At 28.3% G+C, this 21,040-nt stretch overlaps 2 protein-coding genes across 2 annotated transcripts; one reads left to right on the forward strand and one right to left on the reverse strand.

Moving 5' to 3' along the window:
- Positions 1–8,984: 8,984 nt before the first annotated feature.
- LOC124944879 (E3 ubiquitin-protein ligase RSL1-like) lies at positions 8,985–10,364 on the reverse strand. Its single transcript, XM_047485227.1, has 4 exons — positions 10,289–10,364; positions 10,070–10,213; positions 9,175–9,952; positions 8,985–9,097 (listed from the first exon to the last, which is right to left on the reverse strand). Exons 1-4 carry the CDS (start codon positions 10,362–10,364, stop codon positions 9,013–9,015), a joined length of 1,083 nt encoding a protein of 360 aa, XP_047341183.1. The 3' UTR covers positions 8,985–9,012.
- An 8,638-nt stretch (positions 10,365–19,002) lies between these two features.
- On the forward strand, positions 19,003–20,548 carry LOC124944880 (E3 ubiquitin-protein ligase RSL1-like). Its single transcript, XM_047485228.1, has 4 exons — positions 19,003–19,573; positions 19,653–19,733; positions 19,866–19,875; positions 20,129–20,548. The coding sequence occupies exons 1-4, from the start codon at positions 19,065–19,067 to the stop codon at positions 20,546–20,548; spliced, it is 1,020 nt and encodes a 339-aa protein (XP_047341184.1). The 5' UTR covers positions 19,003–19,064.
- Positions 20,549–21,040: the final 492 nt, after the last annotated feature.

The raw sequence follows: 21,040 nt of genomic DNA on the forward strand, positions 1-21,040 counted from the left end.
TTTTAGATTTGAGGATTTTGAAATCAAGAAACGTGTCATATTTTGACATTATTTTCATAAAATTTTGAAGAACCAATGTCTTCAAACAAAAATTATGAAATAAATGAAAAAGAAAGTTTATAAAATCTTGATATGACTTATAACTAATTTTATAATAATGATATGAAAATTTGATCATACTTTTATTAAAAAGTGAATGTGACAATTACATATATCATGAAGACAATGAAAATTATTTCATTACGTGTCTTTTGTACGATATTTTTATCGTTGAAAATTACGATAAAAATGGTTAAATCCATAAAGGATATGAATTGCACTAAACGAAATATCATGTTGTTATCAAATGATATATTGATATTATTAAATGAAAGACTTTACGTCTTAAAGTGAATATTTTACACTTAGAAGTGCAATCTACGTATGGAAATCTTCTAATAAACTTATGATGGATAGATTAAACGTTATAATCTTTATTTTTGACTTATGTCGAAAAATAAAATATTTTTATGTAAAATATATAATCATTTACACGAAGACAGAATAGTTCAATGACATTTTGTCTACTAGTTAGCCAAGTAAACAATATTTTCATAAAAAATAAAATGTTTAAATGGTAAGCATGTACGAATGACTATGCTTCTTATTAGAAGATATTCCAAGATTATCAGAAATTTCTAATTATTGTAATAATAATTTGAAATTAGATAAACTTAGAGTCAATGGCAAGTCTAGACATACATGTCTTAGACATACACATCTTAGACATAATATCATTAGACTATACTCTCTAATATTGAAATTATTGAATAAAGAGATAGTTTGAAGTCTTATGAGACATCAGCCTACTATAAGTTGGTATGAAGGAAAACCCAACCTATGCAGACTGGAGATCCCAAGAACTAGGTTCAATGGGACAACCTAATTGTACTAACTTGGAAAGTTATTTTTGAGGATTAATCCTATAACGAAACAATATATATTTTGACGAGGATAAGCATATCGATTTTAATGATTCTTTGTGAAAAAAGAGATCACCTATGTGAGGGAGAAGTGGGGCCGTTTCGAAAGAATTGCACGGCTCAATTCTAGACCCTCTCACAGAACCAGGCACGTGTTCCATGGCCAAAATGGACACAACCATGAGAGCTTGACATGTATCAGGGAGAATTTTATGTGAAAGTGTGTAATCGTTTACACAAATGGCAGAATAGTTCAAGGACATTGAGTCTACTAATCGGCTAGTAAAGTTATATACTTTCATAAGGGAAGGTTCAAAGGGTTACACCTACCTATCCTATGTAGAATTTAACTGTTGAACCTTTCACCGGGTTAATCTTTCAATTTCCATTAATGTGGGGGATTGTTGGAATTTTAAACTAATTCATAAATTCCATTAATGAATGGAAATGAGAATTTGGGTAAATAAAATCAAATGAAATTCAAACGAAATTCACATGAAATTCAAACGTGAATTAAAGTGAAATTTGATCCAAATAATTAAATTATTTTGTTAATGATGTAATTAACCTTTAATGGCTTGAAAAACAATTATCAAATTAAATATGTTTAATTTTGTTAATTATCATTGTAACCTTCATGATATTATTGCTATCAATTTATTAGCAAGAAAATCATGTAACGTGTATTTTCTATCGAAGAGAAAATACAAAGGGCAATGAAGAGGCAATCAATGTCAGCCGTTGAATCAAAGATTAATGGTTTATTTTATTTTTATGAAAGTTTAACTTTTCAACAATATAAAACCCCTCATCTCTAATCTCAAATTTTTACATTATCTTATATTTTTTCTCACACTAGAATTCCAAAAGTCTTCTTCTTGTTTTGTAAGTGTTCTTCGAGTTCTTTGTTCGATTTTTCCGTTGAAACCCGGTGATAGTTCAGGTACTTTATCAAGCTCGTTGTGTAGTGATTTCGGTGCTGAATCACTACTAGATTCGTTGTACCCTGGGAGACAGCCATCTGTGATAAGCTCTAGCACATAGGGAGACGGTGGAACTGTTTTAAGGGAAATGTGCTAAGCACATGCCTCGAATCAACAATTTATTCGGTGATATTGTTTTTCATATATTTTATTTATTTCATCTATTTGTAACATAATTTATATATATATTTCTGTTATTTTTCAAGACAAGATTTCTAACATTCTCAGTGGCGGACCTAAAGGGGAGCCTTGGGGCCGGGCCTCCCCCAACCTTAAAAAAATTTGTTTATATATATTTAACAAGTAACTCTTAGTCCAATTAGCTTTGTAGCTGAACGGTGAAACTGAGGTCAGGTCTAACCCCGGCCTCACCTTAAATTTATTTATTATATTTTAAAATATAATTTATCTATAAACTAATTCATAATTATATTATTTTAATTTTAAATATAATTTTATTAAAATAATTATTATTAATATTTTATTTTATACTAACAATATTTATAATAATAAATCAATTTTAATTAATATATAAATAAAATTTATTTATATAAATAAAGTATAAAAAATTATATATAAAATAATATAAATAATATAATAATATTATTTATTTTAAAATTATATTTATATAATAATTATACACTATTTTTTATTTATTTCAATATAATAATACAAATTACTTATAAGGGTAAAATATAAAAATTAAAATAATAATAGTTTTTTATATTTCTTAATTTTAAACTATTTCAAAAATTTATAAGAAAATATAAATTAATATTAATAAACAAGTTAAAATAGTTACATTGCTTTTGTTCGGTATTTAAATAAAGAATTTGATATATTATTTTTATATGCATTAATATTCTATAATCGTAATCTCGAGTATCTATTCACTTAATAATATATGTTTATCACGTTTTTATATTTTTGTTCTTATTAATATTTTTTATTTTTTTATATTCTCATAAAATTAGGCTGAAACCTATTAAATTAGATTTTCATATTTTTTTATATAGTTAGTTTTTTATGAATTTGCTTTTGTGTTTATTTGATGAAAAATTTATTGGGAATTACAAGTGAGTTATCACTTTGTCTATAAAGAGGAGATCAAAATATAGTTCAAGCTATGTCATTGATTGCGAGTTCGAAAAATCAATTACAAAAATTTAGAGAAGATGGATGGCATGATATTTTGAACCAAGTTAACAGTTTTTGTCAATTACACTCGATCTCAATACTTGATATAAATGAGCATATGATAATTGATAGCAATGGTAGACGAAGAGAAAAAGGAGAACTCATCACTAATCTTCATCATTATCGTGTGAAAATCTTTTGTCAGGTATAATAAATATTATTTCTTATCTATTAATAGTTATTATATATTATCTATTAATAGTTATTATTTATTATTTAATGCTAGGTTGTTGACTTGATTATGCAAGAAATAAATAATTGTTTTTCAGAAGTTAATACAGAATTACTTGATTGCATATCATGTCTTCATCCCAGAAATTCATTCTCCAAATTTGATATTTGTAAACTCATTCGTCTTGCCAAACTTTATTCCGAAGATTTCACAGACAATGATTATTTATTTTTGGAACAACAACTTCGGGCTTACTTATTTAATTTGCGGGATGATCCTCAATTTTCTTCAATTGAAGACTTGGGAATTTTTGCTCAGAAATTGGTTATAACAGAAAAAACATATAGTCTTTCCATTGGTTTATCGATTGATAGAGTTGGCTTTAGTTTTACCAGTTGCAACTGCATCCGTTGAAAAAGTTTTTTTCTACAATGAAGACCGTGAAAACTGATTTGCGTAATCGAATGGAAGATGAATGATAGTTTAGTTATATATGTTGAGAAAAATATTTTCTCAACAATTGAAAATGAGCCAATATTGCAATATTTTCAACCAATGGAATCTCGTAGAATAAATTTGTCTTCTTTTGTACCGACTCATGGACAAGAATAATTTAGTAATTGTGCTTATTAGTATTTTGTAATTGTGTTTGTTAGTATTTTTATGTAATTATCAAGTAAAATTTTAATTAAAAAATGCATTTATTTGATCGCCAAAAAAATGCTACGTTACTATGTATTTGCCCCCCCGAGAAAACATTTCTGGGTCTGCCACCTGTTCTTGGTGTCCGACCGAGGATTTTGCCTTGGTCTGGTTTTCGACCGAGAAAATCAGCCATTCCCTGCACTAACCGTGAAAATTCGCAATCGCTTGGTTTTCTACCGAGAAAACCAACAAGTGCCTAAAAGCCGACCGATGATTTCGGTCTAACTTGGTTTTCGACCGAGAAAACCAGCAAGACACGGTCTTCGATCAAGGACCAACGCGCACAACCGAGAGCTCAACCTTCAAGTTGACCGGGTGTTCGGACCCGTTGACCAAGGGCTGAATCCAGCCCAAACCCGCGCGTCCGACCCAAGCCTAAGAGCTTGTTTATTTGGGGCTTTAAATTTTAATTGTTTTTTTATAATTAGAATTCTAAACTTTTTTTAAAAAATTGAAAAAAATAATTTAAAAATTTTCTTAGAATTTATTCATAATAAAATATTTTAATAAATGGCTATTTATATTTATTTTAAATTATAAAATCTTAAAGTGATATTTTTTAATCATAGATACTAGCACAAATACTAGCATTTAAAAATTATTTTATAATTTTAAATGAAAAAAACTCATATAAACTTAAAAAATAATAAATAAAACGTAATAAAATCAATTTTTGTAAAAATAGTCAAAATTTTATAAAATAGACTATTTTTAAAGGGTGCGGAGAACAAACCGCAAAAGCCTTTTCTTGAATATTAAAAAACAATAAACTCAACATAATCTCTAATAAAATTACGTTTGGACACGACAAAAAAATTAAATTAAAAATCAATTGGTAACCTTTTAATCAAATAAAAAAATTAAATTAATTATTTTTAAAATAAAGACAAATTATGATTTGATTATTAGATTTAAAATTGTTTAAATTTGTTCATAACAACTAATTATTGTTATAATTAATTTAAAATGTCAAAATATATTTGTGTATAAATCTTTTAAATAAAAAGATTTTCGATACACAGACCAATAAAATATTTTTCAAAACTTTTCGTGGACAAAGAGATTTTCGGGTGTTACTGGTTGAATTATAATGAAATTAAGTTTTATAAAATAAAATAAATATATTGTTAACTAAAAATAATAATTAATATTATTATTTATAAAAATGATTGTTAAATAAAAAATACTTTCATTATTAATTATTATATTTATGTATTGTTATTTTAAAATGATTAATTATAGTAATTGTAATTATTAATATTATTTTTTGATTAAGAGGTTGGTCTCATACTCATTTTTTTTTGGAAAAACGTTTGATCATTAATCTAACTTAAACTCAAGTTTTCCTCCAAAACTTTTTAAATTTCCTATTAAATATGAAAGCAAACAAAAAATTGTTTGACAAATAATTTCATAAGATATATTAAAAAATAGTTTATTAATCAAACATTCTCAAAATAGGATTATGTAGATGAAAATTGAAAACCTAATTATATAAAAGAAATGTATGATTTGAATTTGAAAAATCATTAAAACATGAGATCACCTATGCCCTGAACCGGCCGGTTTAGCATCTAAGTCTTGTTAACTCTCAGATTTCTGAGATTTGGCATTTTGACGTCTTAAAATTAAAAAAAAAATAATAATAGAAAATAATTTTAAAAAATGAACAAAATATATAATTTTTTGACTTTATTTTATTATTTTTGTCCAACTTGCAGTATCCATAACTGATATTCTATAATACCAAAAATAAAAAAATTGTCTGATAATCCTAAGAAATAAATAATTGTTTTTCAATTAACAGAATTATTTTATTGCATATCATGTTTTCATCCCAGAAATTTATTCTCCAAATTTATTCATAATTGATATTCTATAATACCAAAAATAAAAAAATTGTCTGATAATCCTAAGAAATAAATAATTGTTTTTCAGAAGTTAATACAGAATTACTTGATTGCATATCATGTCTTAATCCCAGAAATTTATTCCCCAAATTTGATATTCGTAAACTCATTCGTCTTGCCAAACTTTATTTCAAAGATTTCACAGACAATGATTATTTATTTTTGAACAACAACTTCGGACTTACTTATTTAATTTGCGAGATGATCCTCAATTTTCTTCAATTGAAGACTTGGGATTTTTTGCTCAGAAATTGGTTATAACAGAAAAAACATATAGTCTTTCCATTGGTTTATCGATTGATAGAGTTGGCTTTAGTTTTACCAGTTGCAACTTCATCCGTTGAAAAAGTTTTTTCTGCAATGAAGACCGTGAAAACTGATTTGTGTAATCGAATGGAAGATGAATGGATGAATGATAGTTTAGTTGTATATGTTGAGAAAAATATTTTCTCAACAATTGAAAATGAGCCAATATTGCAATATTTTCAACAAATGGAATCTCGTAGAATAAATTTGTCTTCTTTTATACCGACTCATAGATAAGAATAATTTAGTAATTGTGCTTATTAGTATTTTGTAATTGTGTTTGTTAGTATTTTTATGTAATTATCAAGTAAAATTTTAATTAAAAAATGCATTTATTTGATCGCCAAAAAATGATACGTTACTATGTATTTGCCCTCCCGAGAAAACATTTCTGGGTCCGCCACCTGTTCTTGGTGTCCGACCGAGGATTTTGCCTTGGTCTGGTTTTCGACCGAGAAAATCAGCCATTCCCTGCACTAACCGTGAAAATTCGCAATCGCTTGGTTTTCTACCGAGAAAACCAACAAGTGCCTAAAAGCCGACCGATGATTTCGGTCTAACTTGGTTTTCGACCGAGAAAACCAGCAAGACACGGTCTTCGACCAAGGACCAACGCGCGCAACCGAGAGCTCAACCTTCAAGTTGACCGGGTGTTCGGACCCGTTGACCAAGGGCCGAATCCAGCCCAAACCCGCGCGCCCGACCCAGACACCTGCCTAAGAGCTTGTTTATTTGGGGCTTTAAATTTTAATTATTTTTTTACAATTAGAATTCTAAACTTTTTTTAAAAAATTAAAAAAAAATAATTGAAAAATAATTTTAGAATTTATTCATATTAAAATATTTTAATAAATGGCTATTTAAATTTATTTTAAATTATAAAACCTTAAAGTGATATTTTTTAATCATAGATACTAGCACAAATACTAGCATTTAAATATTATTTCATAATTTTAATCGAAAAAAACTCATACATGTTTAGAACTTAAAAAATGATAAATAAAACGTAATAAAATCAATTTTTTAAAAAATAATTAAAATTTTATAAAGTAGACTATTTTTAAAGGGTGCGAAGAACAAACCGCAAAAACCCTTTCTCAAGTATCACAAAACAATGAACTCAACATAATCTCTAATAAAATTACGTTTGTACACGACATAAAAATTAAATTAAACTTTTAATCAAATAAAAAAAAGTTAAATTAATTATTTTTAAAATAAAGACCAATTATGATTTGATTATTAGATTTAAAATTGTTTAAATTTGTTCATAACAACTTATTGTTATAATTAATTTAAAATGTCAAAATATATATTTGTATAAATCTTTTAAATAAAAGATTTTCGATACACAAACCAATAAAATATTTTTCAAAACTTTTCGTGGACAAAGAGATTTTCTGGTGTTACAAAGTGGTTGAATTATAATGAAACTAAGTTTTATAAAATAAAATAAAAATTATTGTTAATTAAAAATAATAATTAATATTATTATTTATAAAAATGATTGTTAAAGAAAAATAGTTTCATTATTAATTATTATAATTATGTATTGTTATTTTAAAATGATTAATTATTGTAATTGTAATTATTAATATTATTATTTGATTAAGAGGCTGGTCTCATACTCATTTTTTATCGGAAAAACGTGTGATCATTAATCTAACTTGAACTCAAGTTTTCATCCAAAACTTTTTAAATTTTCTATTAAATTTGAAAGCAATCAAAAAATTGTTTGACACATAATTTCATAAGATATATTAAAAAATAGTTTATTATTCAAACATCCTCAAAATAGGATTATGTAGTTTGATATATTAGAAGACGACCGTACCAGTTGGACCGCCTATGCCCTGAACCGGCCGGTTTAGCAACTAAGCTTTGTTAACTCTGAGATTTGGCTTATTTGGCATTTTGATGTCTTAAAATTAAAATAATAGAAAATAATTTTAAAAAATGAACAAAATATTTAATTTTTTGACTTTATTTTATTATTTTGTCCAACTTGCAGTGTATGTGTATCCATAACTAATATTCTATAATACCAAAAATAAAAAATTGTCTGATAATATTAAATGTGATTTTTGGATATACCAAATTGAATTCTCCTTTCAGGTTTTAGCTCAAATTTGTTCCACCATTCTATAGGTAATTTTGTCAAATTTTATGACCTAGAAGAATATCTGAAAACAGAATGGGAATTGATTCCCTAAATTTTAGGTTTAACAAAGAAGATTGTCTTTAGACCATTAGGATAGGTTGGTTGAACCTCCATAAATAACTTAAAAGAAAAAGTAAACAGAATGCTAAAAATATTCAAAATAGATACCATCTTTAGACAAGCCCATGGGACACAACATCGTGAGTCCGTGACCATTTTCCACAGGTAACCAACACTGAACCGAAAACATAATTTTTAATCTTATTTTCTAGTTTCCAAATGAGCAAACTAGGTGAAACTCATCAAAAGTCAAAACCAAAAAACTCAAACATCGTATCATTAAAAAATAAGGGCAGAGCCCAAGAATTCTGTGTTACAATAATGACATTGAGTTTGTATGTCAATCTCCTCCATGTACTAGTCTAGATGCGGTTGAAAAAGTTACCCGGATTTGAAAACACGACAAAAATGATCCTACCATAAAATTTCTTTACGATAGTAGTGCACAAAGAAGTATTTTGTCGTGAATTGGAAAACAGAATTCTGTGTTACAATAAATCCACTAAATCAAAGCCCAAATTATATCAATATCTCTATGCTGCATATAAAGGTGTTATTACCTTGGAAGAGGAGGCCTACATTTACCACCATGAGTTGATGTCCATTTTTTTCCACAAGCATAACAAAATTGAAACTTACACCTGCATCCAAACAGGAAATGTTCAAAAATAAGCTCAGAGTTAAAAGAGACTATTATCTAACTAACTACCTTACCAACCTGCAAGTCATGTGTAAACAACCCTTGGTTTTTTCAACGTAGAATCGACAATTAGGGCATCGAATCCATCCATTTTCTTTAGCCATCATTCTCAACGCAATATCTCCCGACCCTCTAACATTCTTATTCAGCTTCTGAAAATTTTCACAATCAAGTCCCACATGAAATGGGACCCTGCATTGTGCACAAAACAATCTATGACATATGGGGCACTCTACTTGTCTAATGTCTTCCTCCCCATCATTATCATTCACCAACATAGCAGAACAATCGCTAAATGGACAATAGAACTTTTGCGACTCTGGAATCATTGACTTACATGCCATTTCATCCCACATGGATGACAATTCAGTTGAAATCCTTGGCCGACACGAATCAAGCTCCAGGACACTATTGCAGTTCAGGCCAGGGCATTGCACCACTTCAACGTTTTCTTCAATTTTGACAGTTATGTATTTGGTTATGCAGATTGAGCAGAATGAATGAGAGCAGCCATCTACTGCGAACATTTCGTTTTTTCCTTTTCTATCTGTGCAGATTTCACAGTCTGACTGCTGCGATGCTTCGCCTGTTTCCAATTTTCTCCTCTTCAGGTTTTTCCTTTTCGATTTTGAGGGCAATACTTCAGTAGGGCTATCTGGGATTATTATAATGTCAACCTTAGCTTGAGATGTGTTAATGGAGGCCATCAATGCCTTTTGAAACTCCAACTCTTCAACATAATTTGCATCAGATAATAGGAATACATTCTTTATTTCTTCATCTTCTGAATCATCTCCTTCAGAATGAGATCAGAAATTTTCAATCTAACTAAAGAGGGTTCAGTCTATAGTAACAGTTAGTTCAATATTTTGCATATAAAAAATATAAGCTTATAAGTTTTGATTGTTGCAACCTAAGAACTCCACCATTGTTGATGGGGCTAAAACCTTCATTGTTAAGCAGTTTTTCATGATGGAGAAGTAAATAAATGGATCATCTTTCAAACTAAATGCAAGAAGAAAACTTTCAGTATACATACCTTGAGAAAGTGATAAATCTGTTTTAGAAGTTGAAGAAACCATGAGAATGAATCTAAGTAATCAAAAGCGGCACGATTAGGGTTTGAAAAAACTCTGATCAGGGAAGAAGATAAAGGAGAAGAGGCCGATCGCAAAATGAAACTGTTCGGCTATATTTGCCTCTTCCATTTTTAAAGATTTCAAATTACATTCACACACACATGATTATCTTTTTAAACTTTAAAATTATTTTTATAAAATATATTTTCAATTAATTTACAAAATTATTAAATATATTCAAATATCCTAATTAATAAATACCTTACAAAAGTTTATTTATTTATTCTTATTTCATTCACTTATATAATAAATCTTACTAATTAGATTAAATCATTTTCTTTATAATTTATGAAAATTTATCAAAACACAAATGAAAGTTTGATCTTGAGTTTTATTTGGGTTTTGAATAAATTTTTTTTTTTTTTTTAAAAAAAACTAGATTTATAAAGTTATCGGTTCATTTTATCCTATAAATAAATGAGATAGAAAGATAAAATATAAAATATTAAATGAAGAGTATATTAATATTTAGTTAAATAAAATGAGTGATTAAATAATTAAAAGAAAAAAAAACTTTAATTTTGAATAAAAGTAAAAAAAACTAATATTAAACAAGTTCTAAGTGTTTGTGTGTAATATTAGGTTAAAAAAATAGATTAAGAGAACAAAAAGTACACTTAGAATGATCTATGCATAGAAAGGTGATCCAAAAAAAAATTGTTTTGAATATTTGTTCAAAATAAAATATTTTTTAATTTCTTTTAAGATAACATTATGTTTATGTATATGTTACATCACCTTAATGATCTATGCATAAAATGAACTTTTATTAAGTCTAACTCAACCACAATGTAATTCATTATCTTGAAAAGAAAAGAGATAAAAACATAGACAATAAGAGTATTAGAATAAAGTATTGATGTGTTTATATTTATAGAAAATAGACCTTTATATACATCAAATGGGATAATGAAAGGTGTAAAAATAGGATAACATAGAAATATGAAGTCTTTGAAATATAAAATGAAATGTTATTTATTTATATATTTAATTGTTTTTGTTTAATATCCTCCCCAGACGAAATAGAGTGGTGCATACTTTGAGTTTGTTATGTAGTAGAGAAAACCAATTTGAAACAAATCTTTTGGTGACTATGTCGACAATTTGATAAAGTATGTTGGATGATGAGAAATATTTTAGCAGCACATTTACGGTCGAAGTGAAAATCAATATTTATATGTTTTTTACGAGCATGGAAGACATAATTGACAATGAAGAATACAACACCAATGTTGTCACACAGGAGAGTGGGGTTTAGGAAAGAGACACGAAGTTCATTTGTGGAGATTGAAGCCAAATGAGTTCAATAATGACACGGGTTAAAGCTCGATATTCAGATTTTGTGCTAGACTAAGCAACAACCTATTGTTTCTTGAAATTCCACGAGATAATGTTATCATAAAAATATGTAGTAGACCGTTGTAGAACAACGACCGTCAAGAGAATCAGTCCAATTAGAGTCAAAAATGAAAGAAAGCCCCGTGGATTTACAGTAATTCAATGAGTGGTAGTAGGTGACTGCATAAATTTGCAAACATGATTGCCAACAAATGAAATGTATGGTCAAATATTAGTTAAATATTGTAAGGCTCCAACAATGCTGCAATAGATGAATGACTTAGAGAGAATGTCACCATCATGTCGAGATAAGGATGACCCGGAGGAGATTGGGGTATGGAGAGGTTTTGAGTCACTCATGTTGGCTCGAAGAAGAATATCTTTGATATATATGGATTTTGAAAAAAAAAATATCAGAGATAGAACAATGAACTTTAAAACCAATAAAGTAATGTAATAATTCGAAATCTTTGATAGAAAATATGGTTGAGTTGAGAGATGAGAGAGAAGGAGTTGTTAGTAAAGATGGTGAGAGTGATAAATGAATAAAGATGTATTATTTTTAGATTCATGAAAACCAAGGGAGAAAAGATCCAATTTCAAAATTGTATAACATTCATGGGGCTTATTTGAGACCATAGAGAGATTTGTAAAAATTGCACGCATTGTTAGGTTAGTTAAGATAAATAAACCAGGAGGTTGAGACATAAAGACTTTCTCTTAAAGAGTTTAATTTAAAAAGGCATTACTAACTTAAAGTTGATCAAACTATTGACTAGTGACAACAAGAGATAAGATCAAGATAATGACTTACATTGTTGAGTTAGATTTAATAAAAGTGAGTTGAATAATATCTCGATCGCTCACTTTTGGCCCTCGAACTATTTCGATCGCTCACTTTTGGCCCTCAAATTAATATTTAAAACAAATCGCCCCTTTAACTTTTATAAAAGTTATCAGTGCCCTTCCGTCAACTTTTTAATTAAACTTAACGGTTTAAATTTAAAATATTATTTTTTTAAATATTATCTTTAAATTTATATTTTATATTTATATATATAATTATTAAATTGCTTATATATAATATTATATATATATTATTATTAAATTTTATATAATTATTAAATCTTTTATATAATAAATAAATAATATATATTATTTATTTTTATCTATATATATATATAATTTATATATATTATCTTTAACTAATTTATATATAATATTTATATAATATATATTTTAAAAAATAATTTAAATGTTAAAATAATACTACTCAAATACTTTTAACATTATAATTATTTTTTAAAAAATATATTATATAAATATTATATATAAATTAGTTAAAGATAATATATATAAATTATATATATATATATATAGATAAAAATAAATAATATATATTATTTATTTATTATATAAAAGATTTAATAATTATATAAAATTTAATAATATGTATATATATATATATAAGCGATTTAATAATTATATATATAAATATAAAATATAAGTTTAAAGATAATATATAAAAAAATAATATTTTAAATTTAAACCGTTAAGTTTAACTAAAAAGTTGACGGAAGGGTCACCGGTAACCTTTATAAAAGTTGAAGAAGCGATTTGTTTCAAAAGTTAATTTGATGGCCAAAAGTGAGCGATCGAGATAGTTCGAGAGCCGCCCAAGTAATTTGCCCTAATACAAACTATATAATAGAAAGTAAAATTTGTCTTTCGCATTGTACATACATAAGTTATTTAAGACACTGTACAATTTATTATAAATGATAAATGTGAGCAAATACTAATGTGACTATTGGTAAGCTAATGACTAATTTTAACTCTTGAGTTTCTATTGAATTAACAATTTGTTTAACGTCCTCCCTCAAGCGAAATGGGTGGCATACATCTTAAGTTTGTCTCACAGAAAATAAAATCTATTAGAGGATAATCATTTGGTTAGAATATTATCAATTTGATCATGAGTGGAGATTTATTTAAATGAGAGGGTTTTTTGAACGAAATGAAAGTTAATAAAAAAAAAAAAAATTAGCTCCAATGTTGTCACACCACAAAGTGGATGCACATGTCATGGTGATAGTCACATGTAATTCTCCAAAAAGAGATTCTAACTAGTAGAGTTCTGTTGTGTCACGAGTAAGGGCACAATATTTAGACTCAGTGCTGAAAACGAACAACAACTTGTTGATATTTAGAGTTTGAATTATTTAAAATTATTTTCGAGAAATATACAATAGTCCAATCCGCATTAGAGTATGTTATAAGAGTTATCGGTGAGAATTAACGAATAAGGAGAATTAACCAATGAGTTGTAGCGGGAGTGGATGTACTAACACACTCGATTGACAGCAAAAACAAATTCAATACGAGTGAGAGTGAGGTATTGAAAATCTCCAACGGTACTACAATAGAGAAGGGGTCACTTAGTAGTTCATCATCGTGTTTGGACATAGATTATCCCGTAGAAACATGTGTATTTAGTGGCATTACATCAAACATCTTATCTCTTGGTCTGATTTAGATAAAGACTAGCTGAAGTTTGAGTAGTTTCAACTCCGAGAAAGTAGTGGATATCACCAAAATATTTGAGAGGAAACATGACACTTAATTTTAATATGATAGAATCAATATGAGAGGGAGAGTTACATGCTAAGATGATATCATCCACGTATACCAAAAACTAAGTCGAGACCGCTCGTGTGCTAAATAAAGAGTGAAGTATCAGATTTAGACTCAATAAACCCAAGAGATAGCAATGTTGTGTAGAGAGTGGAGTGTCATGTACATGGAGCTTGTTTAAGTCTGACCTTTTGTAAACTGCCCATATGGTGTGGTATGTCAGGATGTGTAAATCCTATTGGTTGAGTCATATAGACTTCTTCACGTAGTGTGCTATTAATAAATGCTATTGATTACATCCAATTGTCAGATGGGTTAGTGGCGTGTAACAAGTGTGAGAAGTGTTTGAATAGTAGTATGTTTGACAACCAAGCTAAAAGTTTCCTCATAGTTAATGTTAGATAATTGGTGAAGATCTTTTGCGACAATACGAGTTTTGTGACGTTTAATTATACAATCAACTTTTTGTTTGAGTTTGAACACCCACTTACAACCAACCACATTGTGAGAACAGGAGTGGGGAATAAGAGTCCAAGTATTATTCTGAACTAAAGAGTTGAGCTCATGAGTCATTGTTGTTCTCCATGCAGGACTTTGTTAAACGAAGAGGCACATGTGGGTTCAATGGTAGAGGTGGAGGAAAAAATAATATTGGGTTATTAGATCTGGTTTTTCTCGAGTTACCATAGGAGCATGGAGCAAATAGGAGCTTGTATAGGTGAGGTATGGGTAAATGAAGGTGGGGTGGTAGTTGTTGGTGCAATTTGAGGAGTAGGTGGATGTGGAAAATATGGTGTAAGAGACTCAAAAGAAGTACTAGTGTTTTGTAAGATAGGTGATGAAACTATATATAGGGGACTATGATGGAAGTGGTGTTGGAGAATGGAGGATAGAGATTGTTGGTAGTCTAGAAGAGTTTGTGAACAATAGTGGATTTTCCTTAGAAAAATAGAACATTTGTTCATTAAAAGTAACAAGTTTAGAGAAATATATGCAACTAGCAAATGGTTGGTATGTGGATTGCCTTATAGCCTTTATGAGATGGTCTATAGCCAATAAAAGTGCATTGAATGAAGCGATAGTTCATCTTGTGTTGGTTGTATGGTCACATAAGTGGTAGCATGCACACCCAAATGTTCTAAAAAAGAGTAGTCAAATACACTGAAATAATAATTTATAAGGGTATTGGTGGTTTAAGAAGGACAACGATTGTAGATTAATAAAATGGTTTAATAGCCTTTATGTGATGGGCTATAGCCAATAAAAGTGCATCGAATGAGGTCGCAAAAGTGGGTAGCACACACGCCCAAAGGTTCTCAAAAAAGCATAGTCAAGTACACTGAAATAATGATTCATAAGGGTACTAATAGTTTAAGATTGATGACGGTTGTCGATTAAAATAAAATGGTTTAATACCTTTATGAGATGGGTTATAGCCAATAAAAGTGCATCGAATAGAGCAATAATCCATCTTGTGTTCGTTGTATGGTCGTGTAAGTGGGTAGAACGCACACCCAAAGGTTCTCAAAAAGGCATAGTCAAGTACATTGAAATAATGATTCACAAGTGTACTAATGGTGTAAGATGCACGATAGTTGTCGATTTATAAAATGGTTTAATAGCATTTATGAGATGAGCTATAGCCAATAAAAGTGCATTGAATGGAGTGATAGTCCATATTGTGTTGATTGTATGGTCGCATAGGTGGGTAGCACACATATCCAAAGGTTCTCAAAAAACATATAGCCAAGTACACTGAAATAATGATTCATAAGGGTACTAATAATTTAAGATGGACGGCGATTGTCGATTAATAAAATATGCAGCAATTAGACAGGCATCGTCCCAATATTGAGAGGGCACGAAAGCATGAGCCCTTAATGTAAGACTTATTTATGTAAGATGTCGGAATTTTATACACAAGTTATTTAAGATACTACACAATTTATAATAAACGATAAATGTGAACAAGTGTTATGTGAGTATTAATAAGTTAATAATTCATTGTTACCGGTTTCTATTGAATTAACAACTTGCTTAACAAATTTTATTTTAATTTTTAAGACGCGGTATTAAATCCTTCTCACTATAGTAGCTTCCGATCCATCAATCTTTGCAACATTCTTTACAAGATTCTAACCAGAAAATAGATTGAAATATCCCCTCGTTGTTGCTTAATATCTCGCTGCATGCACCATGTTTTTGTAGAGCGCACCTTAAGTGTTCAATGAAAGAGTTTTATATTTTTACCATCTTTTCTATATTTTTAGAATATATTTTTTCAAAAAAAATTATGTATATATGCCCAAATATTTAATTTTATTTAAGACATGCATAATAAACACGTCTCATTATCAACCCACTTGAATTTGTTAACTTAGTTTTAGACAAAGTATGAGTTAATGCATTGAAATATTTTCTATTAATTACATAAATTTTCACTATTTCACACATTTCTAATTAAATTACAAATTTTAGTAGGTGAGAATTTGAGAAACATTTCTCAATTTTCATTCATATTTAAAGCGTCAATCAAATTTTGGAATAAATATTTTAAAGAATCTTTATTTCGTGTGAAAAAAAAATTAAAAAATGACTTTCATTGGTCATCAAATATATAAAATCTTAACTTCTTTGCATTTTTCAAATTAGATAACTTAGTTGTGTATTATAGACAAAAATGAGAATGTTGTCATCTTATCAAATTTTGTCTAAAGAAGGTGTCTCTTGCCATATTAAATTTTAAAACCAAATCTTTATTTAACTATTTCTAATAAAATAATATTTCTTTTAAAAGTATTGTTTTTTATTAAACACAAAGAAAAGAAAAGTGATTCACATTTATTTTATTTTATTTTGACTTATTTGAAGTGGGGGCTATTTAGATCTTTTAAAATATCACATCAATCTTTTAATCTAAATACTTAATATTTCTTACTATCACCTTCTTTTTCTTGATTTGATTTTAATATACACATACATTTCATATATACAAATCTTACCATTTCTAAAATATAAATAAAAAAATTACATTTACCAACATTAATTATATTTTTCAATAAAATATTAAAAAAAAATTAAGAGAAATTAATTTTATTTTATATAATTATTATATATGAAATATTATATATATATATATATATATATATATATATATATATATATATATATATATATATATATATTAAGAAATAAATAAGTAGAATGGTTTTAATATGATAAGATTTTATTTATATATAAATATATATGAGAATAATATCATATTTATCAAATCTTAAGATATGCGTCTAAAAGTAATTCAAGCCCTAACATGGGTTTAATTTTGTATTATAATGTTTATAGAACATGCGTTTATATCATGGTTCTAATCTAAAACGTATTGAAATAAATTAAAATACTACCTATGAACGAGAAATAAGACTCGTAAAATAAAGGTAGTTTAATTCCAAAGGAAGTAAAATCTAAACAATTTTTTATTTCAAGATATTATTTATTTATATATATAATTTATTATAAATAATTTTATTGCATTTTATATTTCATATATATATATATGTATAATTAAAATTTATTTTAATACAAGTAATGAAAATTATAAGAAAGGAACTAAACAAGCTAGAAAACATTTTGATGTTTTATATTTTTTTTTAGGAATTTCGGATTTTTAGTTTTAAATGAAATTGAAAAATAAAGTGAAACTAATAGAGAAGACATGTATTATAAAGAGAAAAAGAAAAGAAAAATTATATATATATATATATATATATATATATATATATATATATATATATATATTTTTAAAGATGACATGGCAACCATAGGATTCATGGTTTGCTTTAGCTGCCTTATCATTTTTCTATATTTACATGATGAGAAAAATATATAATATACATATATGGCTAGAGAAAAAATAAATAAAATAAAAAATAATTAATTTAAAAAGAAAATTAGTTATTATTAATGACTTCATAATTATATATATTATATAGTGTTAATATATATATATATATATATATATATATATATATATATATATATATAAATATAATTATAAAAATGATTGATGATAAAAATATATTTTTTAATTAAATGCATAAACAAATTTAAGAATTTATAAATTTTCATAAATTAAAAAAATAATTTAATCTAATTGGTAAGATTGACTGTATAAGGGAATGAAATCTTAATAAATAAATAAACTTATGAAAGGCAGGATATTTGAATATATTTAATAATTTTGTAAATCAATTTAAAATATATTTTCTAAAAATAATATTAAAATTAAAAATGTTACTATATATGTATAGTTTGAAATCCTTAGAAATAGAGGCCTCTTCTCCTTTATCTTCTTCCCTGATCAGAGTTTTTTCAAACCCTAATCTTGCAGCTTTTGATTACTTGGATCCATTATCATGGTTTCTTCTACTTTTAAAGTAGATTTGTCACCTTATGGAGGTATATATGTATCCGTATCATCTCTATATACTGAAAGTTTTCTTCCATTTAGTTTAAAATATGATCCATTTATTTACTTCTCCATCGTGAAAAACGGCTTAACAATTAATGTTTTAGCCCCCATCAACAATGGTGGAGTTACTAGGTTGCTACAATCAAATCTTATAAACTTATATTTTATATGCAAAATATTGAGCTAACTGTTATTATAGACTGAACCCTCTTTAGTTGTTGATGTTTAATATATACATGATGATGTCTACTCAGCTCTCTTGATTGGAAACAGGCGAAGCATTGCAGTCATACTGCGAAATCTGCACAGATAGAAAAGGAAAAAACGAAATGTTCATAATTGATGGCTGCTCTCATTCATTTTGCTCAATCTGCATAACCAAATACATAACTGTCAAAATTCAAGAAAACTTTGATGTGGTGACATGCCCTGGCTTGAATTGCATTAGTGTCCTGGAGCTTGATTCGTGTCGGCCAAGGATTTCAACTGAATTGGCAGCCATGTGGGATGAAATGGCATGTAAGTCAATGATTCCAGAGTCGCAAAAGTTCTACTGTCCTTTTAGCGATTGTTCTGCTATGGTGGTGAATGATAATGATGGGGAGGAAGAAATTAGACATGTAGAGTGCCCCGAATGTCACAGATTGTTTTGTGCACAATGCAGGGTCCCATTTCATGTGGGAATTGATTGTGAAAATTTTCAGAAGTTGAATAAGGATGAAAGAGGGTCGGGAGATGTTGCGTTTAGAAAGATGGCTAGTGAAAATGGATGGATTCGATGCCCAAATTGTCGATTTTATGTCGAAAAAACAGATGGTTGTTTACACATGACTTGCAGGTTGGTAAATTAGTTAGTTTTATAATAATAGTCACTTTGAACTTTGAACTTATTTTGAATATGTCCTGTTTGGATGCAGGTGTAAGTTCCAATTTTGTTATGCTTGTGGAAAACAATGGACATCATCAACTCATGGTGAATGTATGCCTCCTCTTCAAAGGTAATTACTCCTTTATATGAAGCATAGAGATATGATATTGACCTAATTTGGGTTTTGATTTCATGAATTTATTGATCTGATTTCCAATTCACAAAAAAAATAGTTCTTTGTGCTACTACTGTTGTTGTAAAGAAATTTCATTGTATGATTATTTTTGTGTGACATTTAAAAGTAAATATTTTGAATCTATCTTGACTAGTCCATGGAGGAGACTGACACACTAACTCAATGTCATTACCTTCCATAAAATATTTTTGTAATGATCATATTTTACATCTGTCTATGAGATTATGCTACTTTTTACTCAATTCTTGTTGAATGGTAAAAAGATTTACCATTCATTTTCTAATCGAGGCTATAAAAATATTTGAGATGTTTCAATATTTGAATGACAGGCAGAGGCAGGCAACCCTGAGACTGGTGGAGATCCTGAGGCAGGCAACCCTGAGACGGGAGGAGGAGGAGGAGAACCTGAGGCAGGCGATCCTCAGGTGGGAAGCAACCCGGAGGCGGGAGGAGAGCCTGAGGCAGGCGATCCTGAGGCAGGCGATCCTGAGGCAGGAAGCAACCCTGAGGCGGGAGGGGACCCTGAAGCAGGCGGAGACCCTGAGGCTGCTGAACATGATGCAGGCAACCATGAACATGCAACCCCTGAGGCAGGAGACAATCCTGAGGCGGCAGACGACCCTGAGGCTGGAGGAGACCTCGAGGCAGGCGACCTTGAGGCTGAACATGAAGCAGACGACCATGAGGCTGAACATGAGTTTGGCTCTGAGCCGACGGCGACCCTGAGGCAGACAACCTTGAAGATTTGATTTGATGGTAGTATGCAGCAATTTTAGATGTATAATAGTTTAATGTTAAATTAACTTATTATTATTTTTCTATTATAACTACTTCCAAAGTTTTTAATTATATTAAATACTCATTTATAATTCTTCATAAATATGTCCCTCCCCTACCATTAAGTTGTTTTTAGTACAAATCTAATAATATTATAACTTTTATCTTATTTTAATATTGAACCTTGAAATATTTAAACATACAAAAAAAAACATAGAATTTATTTTAGGCCACCTAACATGCCTATTTTAATAAAATATCTGCATTTAGGTAAGAATCTATAACCATATTTATAATAACATTTATGCTAAGTACTTGCTAACAAATATTATTTAATGAATGGGAGTAGACTTAGTTAATATGTAAAAATGGAAAGTATGTGTTAAATTAAATTAAAACTCATCAATTTAACTCATACAAACCACTAAATCAAACCGATAGTTCTACCTCTAACCAACGATTGA

Source organism: Impatiens glandulifera, chromosome 7, assembly GCF_907164915.1.
Source record: "Impatiens glandulifera chromosome 7, dImpGla2.1, whole genome shotgun sequence".
Classification (NCBI taxonomy): Eukaryota; Viridiplantae; Streptophyta; class Magnoliopsida; order Ericales; family Balsaminaceae; genus Impatiens; species Impatiens glandulifera.

What these genes read in the sequence shown, in the direction of transcription:
- LOC124944880 (XM_047485228.1), top strand. Translation starts at nt 19,065, where the DNA reads ATGTTCATAATTGATGGCTGCTCTCATTCATTTTGCTCAATCTGCATA. An exon ending in TGTTTACACATGACTTGCAG is followed by an intron (nt 19,574 to 19,652) that starts GTTGGTAAATTA and finishes GTTTGGATGCAG; the next exon opens with GTGTAAGTTCCAATTTTGTT.
- LOC124944879 (XM_047485227.1), bottom strand. Translation starts at nt 10,364, where the DNA reads ATGGAAGAGGCAAATATAGCCGAACAGTTTCATTTTGCGATCGGCCTC. An exon ending in TATCTTCTTCCCTGATCAGA is followed by an intron (nt 10,214 to 10,288) that starts GTTTTTTCAAAC and finishes CTTCTAAAACAG; the next exon opens with ATTTATCACTTTCTCAAGGT. An exon ending in TGTTTACACATGACTTGCAG is followed by an intron (nt 9,098 to 9,174) that starts GTTGGTAAGGTA and finishes GTTTGGATGCAG; the next exon opens with GTGTAAGTTTCAATTTTGTT.